The 12,836-nt window shown below is 37.8% G+C and overlaps 1 protein-coding gene across 2 annotated transcripts in view; it reads left to right on the top strand.

Moving 5' to 3' along the window:
- Positions 1-720: 720 nt before the first annotated feature.
- The window catches only part of LOC127809776 (electron transfer flavoprotein-ubiquinone oxidoreductase, mitochondrial), a 65,865-nt gene continuing 53,749 nt past the window's right edge, over positions 721-12,836 (top strand). For both annotated transcript variants that reach the window (XM_052348843.1, XM_052348842.1), the window contains exons 1-3: positions 721-1,190; positions 11,116-11,192; positions 11,756-11,862. In XM_052348843.1, coding sequence (XP_052204803.1) covers positions 794-1,190; positions 11,116-11,192; positions 11,756-11,862 — 581 coding nt within the window. In that variant the 5' untranslated portion in view covers positions 721-793. The remainder of the gene's footprint in view (positions 1,191-11,115; positions 11,193-11,755; positions 11,863-12,836) is intronic.

Genomic DNA, 12,836 nt, shown 5'->3' with positions numbered 1-12,836 from the left:
AAGAAGAAAAGAGAAGAAGAAACCCTTAGCCTCCCACCCCTTTTGCATACCATCAATCAAAGAAGAAGGAGAAAAAGAAAACCCTTACCTTCCTTCTTTCTTCCCCTCTCGATCGGTTCCTTCTTTTCTTTCCTTTACATGCAAAAATGAGCCATTTCTCTCATATATATATATATATATACCATTCCTTACACAATTACCTAAATGCCCTTGGTGCCCAAAACACTAAATTGAGAATTCCATGTGTAAATACTAGCTTAAACATTAAATCAACACTATATAAAATTTTCACACATACCTTAAGCCATTGCGGGTCCTACTTCATTTAAAGTTAAATCTTTGACTTTTTCCACTTTCCATTGCATATCACCTAGAAATATCACATATAATTCGTCAAATTAATACTCTAATAAAGTAATTATCTCATTCCAATATATATATCTTTCAGATCCACCAACGTGTTGTTACAATGATGGCTTTGAAGGGAGAAGGAAGAGAAAGGAGAAGGGGGAGAGGCAAAGCACAAAAAATGAATTGTGTTTTTTGTATTTTGGATTTAGAATTATTTTGGTTGAAAACAGTCAAAATAAATTTTTGTTGTTTTGAGTTTTTTTAATATTTTTATTATTTTTAAAAATTAAAAATAATCTAAAAAAAAGAAAAAGAACGCAGGTTAAAAGCTGATAAACAAGTTTTAAAAAGGGTAAGCCAAACAGCCTCTACGTCGACTTCATTTCCAAAATACAATAAAACTCCCAGAAAACTGGTTCAGTAACTTGTCCATCAGTTCATCATGTTTCGATTCCTCTTGTTCTGCGAATCCAAATTCAAATTGTCTTTCCCAAAACCCAATTTCGGTTGTTCATCGCTTTTCTCCAATCCAACAAACTCTCCCCCGTTCCGTCCTCAAATCACTTCGAAGCATTCCAATCCATTTGGGTTTCCTCAAGAACATCACAATGCCATTTGGGCAAGAAATAGAGCATCTATTAGCGTTGGAGCTATGTTTGGGCGTTCTCAGCATTTGAGGGGTTTCAGTAGCGAATCGAGCAGGGAGTCTATCAATTATGATGTTGTAATTGTTGGAGCAGGACCCGCTGGAATATCGGCTGCTATACGGTTCAAGCAATTATGCCGGGAAAACGATGTTGATTTATCGGTTTGTGTCGTTGAGAAAGGCGCCGAAGTGGGTATGCTTCCCTGTTTCTTTGATTCAGTTCTGTTTCCATGGCTTGCTTCACTAAGGATTTAGTTCAGTTTTCCGTTTTTGATTTTTCTTGCCCAAGAGAAATTGAGATTTGTATCCTCATGGGAGGTCATTAACCATTCAGAAACCAAAGAAGCAAGAAAATTTTTTATCCTGTATGAAAAATCCTGTCTTCTATTTGGTCTGACCTTTATTATGTGTTTCTTTCCTTTTAGAATTGTCCTCAATATAAAGAGGCTGTTTGGCTTACCCTTTTTTTTAGGGCTTATAAGCCTTTCTACTTATAAGTTATGTAAAGCTTAAAAGCTAACTAGCGTTTAAATTAATAACTTATTTGAATAAATGTGTTTTAAGTTGTCATTTATATAGTTACGTATTTGGTTTGAAAAAGATGATAAGCCATTAGAACTTAACAAAAAGACTAAAATGAATATTTTGTTGAATAATACAAATAAAATTTATAAAAATACTAATTTTTAATAAAAATAAATTATAAATTGATGTTCAACTGATAAAATTATTGTAATTATATGTTAATAAATTATACATAATTATTAAAAAATATACTAATACAATATATATATGTTAAATAGATATATGTTAAATATATACACACACACACACAGATGGCGCGGGTAGCGAACGATGGAGGAGGAGGAGGAGGCGGCGGATGATGGAGGTGCAGGTGATGGACTACGGTGTCGTGTACCTAGGCTATGAAAGGTTGTACATAGTTGTAGGCTGAGGGGGGTTATACCTAAGTGGTTATAACAAATTGTTCTAGAAGGTAGAAAAGAGGAGGCTAGGTCATTGTACGGGATTCCCTTGTTTCATGGCATTAGCCCGAGATGGTGGATTAGGAGGTGTGAAAGGATGTTTAGTCTGTACAATATACAAGAGTAGCAGAAGTTGACTATGGCTGCCGCATACCTCAGTACAGGACTATCAGTTGGGGTTTGAAGAGTTGAAATCGTTGATGATTAATCACAATCCCCATCTAACCAAGGCTTATTTCATCTCAAGCTTCATTAGCGGCTTGAGTGATGAATTAAGGCCCATGGTTAAGATGCTACAGCCAAGAACCATTAAGCAAGTAGCTGAAAGTGCGAAGTTGCAAGAATTAACAGTGGAGGCCCTAATGAAAAAACAAAGGTTGCAAGCAAGGGGGATAAATTTGAGGGGTCAACAATAAGGGGGAACGGGATTTAACAAAGAGAACCTGAAATTTAACCAAGGTTTGAGAAGTTGGACAACTCCAACAACTGTTAACCCCATGCAATCACATGGGGGAAAACTGATGGAGCAGAGGAGGCAAGCCGGATTATGCTTCTGGTGTGGAGAAAAATATTCCCTAGGGCATGTTTGCAAGGAAACAACTACTTTGGCTGGAGGGGGAGGAAGATGAGATGGAAATTAAAGAAGGAATGCCTATATTTCAAGGGGAATCTGAAACCAAGGATAACGAGGAAATTTCATTGCATGCACTGAAAGGGCTGGCCGACAGTAAGATCATTAAGGTAGAGGGAAGGATACCGGACTGCAAACTGATGGTCTTAAATTGATAGTGGGAGTACCCACAGCTTTTTGGATGAAGGTACAACATAGATAGTGGGTTGTAGATTGACCGGCACTCATTCCCTTTCCATTACCGTGGCTAATGGTAACCGGGTAGTCAACAAATGTGCATGTGTTGGGTTTTGTTGGGAGATGCAAGTAGAAGAGTTCGAGATTGACTTAAGATTGTTAAAGCTAGGGGATGCGACATAGTGTTGGGAGTGGACTAGATGAAGAATGTGAGCCCTATAATTTTCAATTTCAACAAGATGGAGGTGACTTTGAAAAGGATGGCAAGAAGATGACACTGACGGGCAGCTTGGAAACGGGCACATGCAATATGATCACGGGGAAGAGATTGCTGAAAATATTAAAGAACAAGCTGTCCCAGGTGGCATAGCTGTTCTCTATTCAGGCCGTGGAGTATTTGAAGGAAGATAAGGAGCCAAGGAGAGAGCTCATGTTGATAGTCAACAGCCCATTTCAACCCCACTTAAAGGTACAAGAACTTGATTCTCTTAACATATTGTTAGTTGAGTTTGAGTACTTATTCATGGAGCCCAATTCCCTACCACCCACAAGGCCCCTTGACCACACCATTCCACTCAAACCCAACTCCGAACCAATTAACACACGATCGTACCGATACCCCCCAATTCAAAAGACTGAAATTGAGAAATTGGTCAAGGAAATGCTTCCAAAATCCGTCATTCGACCAAGCCTCAGCCCTTTTGCCTCACCTACATTGCTTGTTAAAAAGAAGGACGGGTCCTAGCGATTTTGTGTTGATTATTGTCAACTCAAGGCCATGACAGTCAAAAACAAGTTCCCAATTTCCATCATAGATGACCTACTAGATGAATTAAATAATGCAACAACATTCTCCAAATTAGACCTTTGATCGGGTTACCATCAGATTCGAATGAGACCCGAAGACATACCCAAGATTGCATTAGTGCATTTAGAACACACCACGGGCATTTTGAATTCACAGTGATGCCCTTTGGCCTTACCAACGCCACTGCCGTGTTTCAAGCCCTAATGAACCAAATCTTTTCCCTTTACCCCCGAGATTTCATTTTAGTGTTCTTTGATGATATCCTAGTATACAACCCATCATTTTCCAAACATATTGAGCACTTAAGAGTTACCTTTGAAGTCCTTAGACTCAATCGATTATATGTTAAGAGGTCAAAATGTGCCTTTGCCCAAGGGCAGGTTGAATATCTAGGGCACATCATTTCTAGTTCAGGGGTTAAGCACAGACTCGAAAAAGGTGGCTGCCATGATTTCCTGGCTAAGACTAGCCTCTATAAAAGCATTGAGAGGATTTATCGGGCTCACAGACTACTATAGGAGGTTTGTAAAGGGCTATGGGATAATCAGTAAGCCACTTATAGAGCCGTTAAAAAAAGGGAATTTCCATTGGGATTCCAAGGCTGAAGAAGCCTTTATGAGGCTGAAAGAGCTATGGAAGAGGTTCCGGAGTTTGCCCTACCAGATTTTAGTAAACCATTTGTGCCGGAAACGAATGCGAGTGACATGGGAACCGGGGCTGTATTAATACAGGAGGGCAGGCCACTGGCTTTCATTAGCCAACCATTAGCCCCTAGACACCAAGGTTTGAGCACATATGATAAGGAGTTGTTAGCCATATTGACTATTGTGGAGAAATGGCGGTATTATCTAGAGGAAAATTAGTTTGTCATAAAAATTGAGCACGAGAGTTTAAATTTTTTGTTTTAGCAGAAGCTACACATGCAATGAATATGGCTTGCTCTCCAACTCTCTTTTATACCATCTCCCTTTTCCCATTTTGCCCTCATACCATTATACATATTCCCTCTTAGTCCTTTCCTTTTTCATTACTTAACTAATTGAAAAATCATACATATATACTTTAAATATCTAATTCAACTCATATCCCAAAATTTCACTCACATAGAATTAACACACAAAATACCAAAATAATCTAGACCCATGATCGGGTCGTTACACTCTCTCTCGTTCTCATTTCTATCTTCAAAGAAACCCTAGGTTAGGACTGGTTCCTGACATTTACTTTCCCTTTTATTGCTGCAGACTTCTTGGCTTGTTTCTGAGACTTTGTTTCTTTTGTTGTATGTTATTGATGTTGCTTTTTAGTCACTATTGAGCTGTTAGTCAGTGTTTAAACTTTTTAGTCTGCTCACTATTGCTTGACAGTCATCATTTTGTTACACAATATTTATTTTGTTTTAGGCTTTCAGTTTGTACTCAGTTACCTAGTTAATGTTTGCTACAAAAGAGTTATATATGTTTGCTAGAACTATAAGCCTGTAACAGTGTAACTTATAACTTTATATGTAATCTTGTTGTGTGTTAATATTATATATTTTATAACTTTATATTAATTATAATATAAGTTATATTTTGTTTGTTAATATTATATATTATTAGATTTATTATGATTATTTCCTTCCATGTATTTAGGAATGTGTATATAGTTAATAGGTAATTAGTCTCAATTAGTCTCCATATTTTTAGGCCTCATTCATTGTAATTAGCCTGTAAATAATAGAATTGAGAGTCTAATCTCTTAAATTTTCTCTCCTACTTACTCTCACCATGGTATTAGAGCGGTGTTGGGAAAACCTTAAAGTCTCCTGCTATGTCTCTATCTCTAGTGGCACTCAAACCCTATTGTCTTTTAAACCTGCAACTGACCTAGCCTGTTGGCACTTTTTTCGGTGCCTTTTCCAAAAACCAACCATGCCATCACCTTTAGACACCTTTGATCGACCTACTCTTGGTGCTGCTCCGCCACTGGTGAAGGCACGTGCCCCCACACGCCATTGCACACAATTTGCTTTTGCCTACATGCACCATCGTAGTCCTGCCTTCGGCTACCCCAGATTGGACCTCCAGCACCCTCTAAGCCTATTTCCTTTGTTAAATCCCTCACCATCATCCTCCAATAGTGTGTCACAGAACCTTCTCCTACCCAAAACACTATTCCCAATGTCCCTACTTTGAAATTTCACCATGTTTGACATCAGTCGTTTCAGCACCTGAAGCCTCCTTTAACCTTTGCCGTCTCTAACCTTGGGGCAGACACCTAACATCACCACTATCAAATTGATAAGGTCTGTCAACTATCTTTCATGGGCAGTCTCTGTCAAAATGTGGTTCAAAAGATAAGGCTAAGCTGATCATCTTACCACAAAGGCTGAAAGTGTGCCAGCAGCCAACCAAGCTAAATGGGAACAAGTTGATGCCCAGTTGTGTAGTATCCTATAACAATCCATTGATTCGTCAGTCTTGCAACTCTTTTGCCCCTTTGAAACTTGTGCTAAAGTATGGAAATAAGCTAAAGAGTGCTATGCTAATGATATCCAACGCTTGTGTACCGTGGTTTCCAATATCAAGAACCTTAAGCAAGAGACCTCCATGGAATCTTATCTAGGGAAGGTTCGAGCACTCATGCAGAAATTTGATGCTCTTCTCCATTTTACTATGACCCACGTTGAACAAATCGCACAGAGAGAGAAGTTTTTCGTGGTTATTGCTCTCTTTGGACTAAAACCTGAATTTGACGCTGTTAGACATCAAATCTTAACCAACTTCACTAATCCTACCATGAAGGATTCTTTCAAAAGGTTGTTGAACATGACAGGTGTGCACCATGTGTTTTCTTCATCTACTGTTGTCTCTCCATCCAAATCTTCGGCTCTTGTATCTCAGGCTTCTAACTTAGGAGGAAATAAGGGACATAATAATGGTCTTCCTCGTCCACAATGCACTTTTTATAAGAAAATGGGTCATCTTGAGAAAAAATGCTGGAAGAAACATGGTCGCCTAGCTACTTTGCCCGTGTCGTCTACAAGTGCAACTAATGTGTTTCAAAGTGATCCTCACCCTGATCCTAGTCTTACCCCATCTCCACCAGGTTCACAGTTGATACCTATGTCTGCAGTAGAGTATGATGCTTTCTTGAAATTCCTGGCCACACAACAGTCTCAAATTGGTAACCTCGTTGCTTGCATTGTGAAAGGTCAATCTCCTTATCCTTAGATTATAGATTCTAGCACCATTGACCATATGTGTGGTAATAAACTTCTTTTCTCCTCGCTTACCTGTTCTGATACTTTGCCCACTATTACTCTTGCTGATGGCACCAAAATTGCAGTTAAAGAGATAGACCAAACCACACCCAACTTGTCTTTATCTTTGAATTTTGTTTTATATGTTTCTGGTAGTCCTTTTAATTTAATTTTTGTTAGCTAGCTCACTAAAACCCTTAATTGCTTAGTCACCTTCACTCATAACTTTGTTTGTGTACATGACCGGGATACGAGGCAGATGATTAGCGTTAGACATGAGTCACGGGGTCACTACCATCTTGCTACACACCTAGTTCACCGATAGCTTGCACTAGCACCACCTCTCCCAAACTCCTCCGTCATTGCCTTAGTCACCCGAGTCTCTCTAAACTCAAGAAATTGGTTCCAAGTTTATCCTTTTTATCTGTTTTAGATTGTGAGTGTAGTCCCCGTAGAGTCCCTAATTGAGCTAAGTCCCCTTTCTCTCTGATTCGCACAGATGTATGGGGTCCTAGTCGTGTTAACTCTACTTTGGGCTTTTCTTATTTTGTTACCTTTATTGACGACTATTCTCGTTGCACCTGGATATTTTTAATGAAAAGTCGTTCAGAGTTTTTCATATTTCAAACATTTTGTGCTGAAATAAAGAACCCAGTTTGGCCAAATTATTTGTGCCTTGCATAGTGATAATGCTCTAGAATATTTTTCATCTCAATTTACAACATTTATGGCTACTTAGGGCATTTTCACCAATCTTCTTGACCATACACTCCACAATAGGATGGAGTAGCTGAAAGGAAAAATTGTCATTTGATTGAGACTGCTCGAACTCTATTATTGCATGCTAATCATCATTCTAAATTTTGGGGTGAGCTAGTTCTTAATACATGTTATCTTATTAATCGCATGCCCTTTTCTATTTTGCAAGATCAAATCCTTCATTGTATTTTGTTCCCTACTCTATTTCCTTTCTCGTCATGCCTTTGGTTATGTTTGTTTTGTGCATTGTCTAACTCTTGGATGGGACAAGTTTGCTGCTAAGGCTCTTAAATGTATTTTCCTAGGCTATTCTCAGTTGCAGAAGGGCTATAAATGCTATTCTCCTGAGTTAAACTGATACATCATGTCTACTAATGTCATTTTCTTTGAACAATAGTCTTTCTTTTCGGTTGCTCAGCCTGACTCGCAAAGCATTGATCAAGTTTTACCCATTCCCTTTTATTCTCTTCCTTGCCTTTAGAGGATTTGCCTATATCTTCTTCCATAGATCCTTCTATTAGGACTCCCATTATTCTTACCTATCAAAGATGTAAAAGGAGTGAAGCGATAAGGACAGCCAAGGAAATTGGGTTAGGGGCAAAAGAGTCAGAAGTTGGTTAGAGGAGAATATTATTTTATGTGGCTGAAACAGAATAGGGGAGAGATATAAAAAGGGAGAGTGGAGGAGAGAGAAGGGGTGGAAAATTTGTTGAAGAAACCGTTGGAGAGTGAGGCCCTCTCGAATAGGCCTGATTTCTTTTGTTTTCTTTCTTGTCTTTGCTATTTTTTCCATTACTGAAGCTACTGTAAGAGTTGAATTCAATCAAACAAGAAAGGTTCTATCACCTTCTCTTCTCGCTTACCATCATCATCCTCGACTTGCTATCGAAGCCAGCCAACTGATTGAGCTGACCCATGTTGACTCACTCTCTCTGCCAGACATCCCTTCTACCACGGATTTGGACCCAAACAGTCTCCCTATTGCCCAATGCAAAGGTAAACAGGTTACCCTTAACCCTTAACCCATTTATCATTTTTTGAAATATGACTGCCTATCACCTGCCTGCTGTGCCTTTGTTTCGAGTCTCTCTTTTATCCCTATTCCTAAAGATACAGGTGAAGCTTTATCCCATCCTGGTTGGTGCCAAGCTATGATTGATGAGATGGAAGCCTTGCACTCTAATGCGACATGGGAACTGGTTCCTCTCCTACAAGGAAGGACCACAGTTGATTATCGATGAATTTTTTTCTCCCAATATTAACTCTGATGGAACCATTGATTGTCTCAAAGTGTGTTTGGTCGCTAAAGGATACACTCAGATCTTCGAGCTAGATTATAGTGATACATTCTCTCCAGTAGCCAAGATGGCCTCTGTTCGTCTATTCATTTCTCTGGCTGTTATGCATCATTGGCCACTCTGTCATCTTGATATTAAAAATGCGTTCCTTCATGGTGACTTGCAGGAGGAAGTGTACATGGAGCAACCACTTAGGTTTGTTGCTCCGAGGGAGTCAGTGTTAGTTTGTAAACTCCGTAAGTCTTTCTATAGATTGAAACAATCTCCTCAACCATTTGGCCGATTTAGTACTGTGGTTTAGGCATTTGGAATATCCCGGAGTGAAGCCGATCACTCTGTCTTTTACTGACACTCACCATCCCAACAATGCATCTACCTCATGCAGCAGTTGAAGGAGCACCTGTTCAAACATTTTCAGACAAAAGATATGGGACTACTCAGATACTTCTTGGGTATTGAGGTGGCACAGTTGAGAGATGGTATTTCTATATCACGGAGGAAGTATGCATTGGGTATCTTGGAAAAAATTGGTCTATTAGATTCTAAACTCGTATCCTAACATCAAACTCTTACCAAGTCAAGGGGAGCCATTGTTAAACCTTGGGAGATATCGGAGACTGGTGGGAAAGTTGAATTACCTCACAGTAACAAGACCAAACATCTTTTTCGTTGTGAGTGTGGTTAGTTAGTTTCTCAACTCCCCATGGGACTCTCACTGGAATGCTGTTCTCCGAATTCAAAAGTATATTAAGAGTGCGCCAGGGAAAGGATTGCTCTATGAGGATATGGGACACTTAGAGACTTGTTGCTATTCTGATGCTGATTGGGAAAGATCTTCTGATCGGAGATCTATTTTAGGGTACTGTGTTTTGATTGGAGGTAATTTGGTTTCTTGGAAGAACAAGAAGCAGAATGCGGTAGCAAGGTCGAGTGCTAAAGTAGAATATTGAACCATAGCTAATGCAACATGTGAGCTTATATGACTCAAGCAACTCCTACTAGAACTAAAGTTATGTGAAGCGTCTCCAATGAAGCTTGTGTGTGATAATCAGGATGCCCTCCATATCACCTCCAATCCAGTATTTCATGAAATGACCAAGCATATTGAGACTGATTGTCACTTTTTTAGATAAAAACTAGTTGAAGGTGTTATTGTCACTGAGTTTGTTAACTCCAATGATCAACTAGCAGATGCCTTCACAAAGTCACTCAAGGGTCCTTGGATAAATTACATTTGTAACAAGATTGACACATATAATATATATGCTCCAGCTTGAGAGGGAGTGTTAGATTTATTATGATTTATTTCCTTCCATTATTTAGGAATGTGTATATAGTCAACAGGTAATTAGTAGATAATTAGGGTAATTAGTCTCCATATTTTTAGGCCTCATTCATTGTAATTAGTCTATAAATAATAGAATTGAGAGGCTAATCTCTTAAGTTTTCTCTCCCATTCACTCTCACGTGTATTATATTGCATGTTTGTTTGCTTTCCTATAAGTTTTTAACATTGTTTATTTATTTTTTATATAATTATTGAATTTGTTATAGAACTTATATGTTGTGTGTTAGTTTTATATAGTATATTGTCTGATTATATTTTTATATTAATGCATTTATTATTATTATTATTATTATTTTGTAAATTTAGCCCTCGCTTCGGTCAAGTGAACGCTTTTTTAGTTCCTAGCACCTAGTGCCTCAGGCAATGTATGTTAATAGTGCCTTAAGGGCACCTTTTACCCCTGACCACCTTAATGGATTGTTTGAGTTCTAAATGGCGACTTTTGAGACCTAAAATAAAATGAAAATAGGAAAAGGCCTTTGCAGAGAAGACTGAAGATTCATTCACAACCATGGATTATGTTTTGATTTTCCTCCAATATTTGGAATTTGATAACATAAGCACAGTGTGTATATCCATATGCGAAGCTTTAAAATTGTAGTGACATACTCTTTGAAGAGAACTCTCCTCCGCTAAATCACTTTCTACAAAAGAAGAGGAATAATAGTATTGGCTGTTTCATTTTATGAGCTCCTTGGTTGGTCAAGGTTTTCCTTAATTTGCACATTTTTATTATCATAATAAGAATACAGGTATTGTGATGCCAGCTACTTCTTGGCTCTGGAGTTCTATTTCTTAGAACTGTCATGACTAACTACCTTTGTAATTATTTTTCTTGTTGCTCTTTTCACTTGAATTTGATTGCAGGAGCTCACATTCTGTCTGGGAATGTATTTGAACCCCGAGCACTAAATGAACTTTTCCCACAATGGAAGCAGGAAGAGGTATCCCCCTTTCCCCTCTGTTCTTTGCTTTTTTCGTATTGTTTTTTATTTACTACATTACTTTTGTATGGACTGAAGAAGCATGTGCATATTTGACATCTGACTCTGTTGGTGTTATGATATGAAGACCCGAAAGTTGTTCTGTTGCAGATTCTCTATAAACAGATTACACAAGAATTTGCAATTTCTGAATTGTTTTGTGAATATTGGATGTGATCCCCAAAAAGAAAATTTGAAAAAAGGAGACAAAAAAGAAGGAAAAGAAAAAGATAAAGAAAAGGCTTTCTGGTATATCATTTAGGAATAGATTTTCTGTGTGAAGTCAAATAGGTTGATGCACAAAAGAAATATGGGCTGTCTTTGCTAAATTTTCTTACATTGTTTCTGGCTAGGTTTCTTGGCAGGCCAATTCATATTTATGCATACTTAAATAAAGTAATATGCTAGTTTTTCCTATTTTACACCATACATAATTTAACTACAATAGATTCTGAATTAGTTCATTTGCAATAATACCCTTACCAGTTCATATTTGAACATACTTTTGTTACCATCATTTGCAGGCACCAATACATGTCCCTGTTTCTTCTGATAAGTTTTTGTTACTCACCAAGAACCATGCAATTCCCCTCCCATGTCCTTTTAACGACAAAGGAAACTACGTCATAAGGTAACATATACTATCATCGGGGCATTATGATGCAAGGCGAAGAAGAAGGTTCTTGCCAAATTTCATTTAATCTTCCAATTATTATGGTGAATTTGGTGATATATAAGACTGCAGTGGTATAAAATTTTTGTAATATATAAAGCAACCAAGATCTATATGTGTGGAGATAGGGATGAAACACAAAGCAACTAGACTAAATATGGGTGTTCTCCTATAAATGCAAGATTATCGTTTCTGTCTTGGGATTAGAGCTGGCTAATATAAAGAAGATTGTGATCCATTTCTTGTAGGTTTTATTTTTTCGAAGGATACAAGTATAAACCCAACTCAGATGGGTTTGGGCTACCATGCAAATATGCCTTGCTCTTTAGAGTTTAGAAGCCATTCCTAATAGGATCTATCTTAAGGGGATCCATTTGTGCCCCTCCATATCTGTTAACACTAGATATGACATGGGTAACAGTATGAGGTTTGTGTCTGGCACTCGCACCCACATTAGACTCTTGGATCTGGAATTTTTAATAATATTTGAAGGAAAAAAAGCTTATATTTGATGATAATGAATAATTTGAATATTTTAACATGGATGAATGATACAAATCTCATTTTTCCTCAAAAGGCCCTGTAATTTGAAATTTATAATGAAACAATTTGTTAGAACTAATATTCAATCGTATTATTTTTAATTGTTTACAACATATTTATGTACCATTGCCCAGCTCTTGAATAATTATCCAAACATTATAAGATTCAAGATTTATGTATCTCTGATGCACTGATGCATATTTGCATCCTACCCTTGTAATCAAGTCAATGCAATATAGGACAGAATTGAAACTAGACTCTCACTCCAAGTTAACTAAGCCTCTTGACAGTTTACACTGAACTTCTTGTTTGAATGATGTACCAAAGCGGATATCTATCTTTTTCTCTATCTCAGGGCATGAATCTATATAACTTGAAAATTCTTAATT

This window comes from Diospyros lotus, chromosome 9 (genome assembly GCF_014633365.1).
Source record: "Diospyros lotus cultivar Yz01 chromosome 9, ASM1463336v1, whole genome shotgun sequence".
Classification (NCBI taxonomy): Eukaryota; Viridiplantae; Streptophyta; class Magnoliopsida; order Ericales; family Ebenaceae; genus Diospyros; species Diospyros lotus.
Note: the sequence above shows the minus strand (reverse complement) of the source record. Positions and strands in the feature narration are given on the sequence as shown.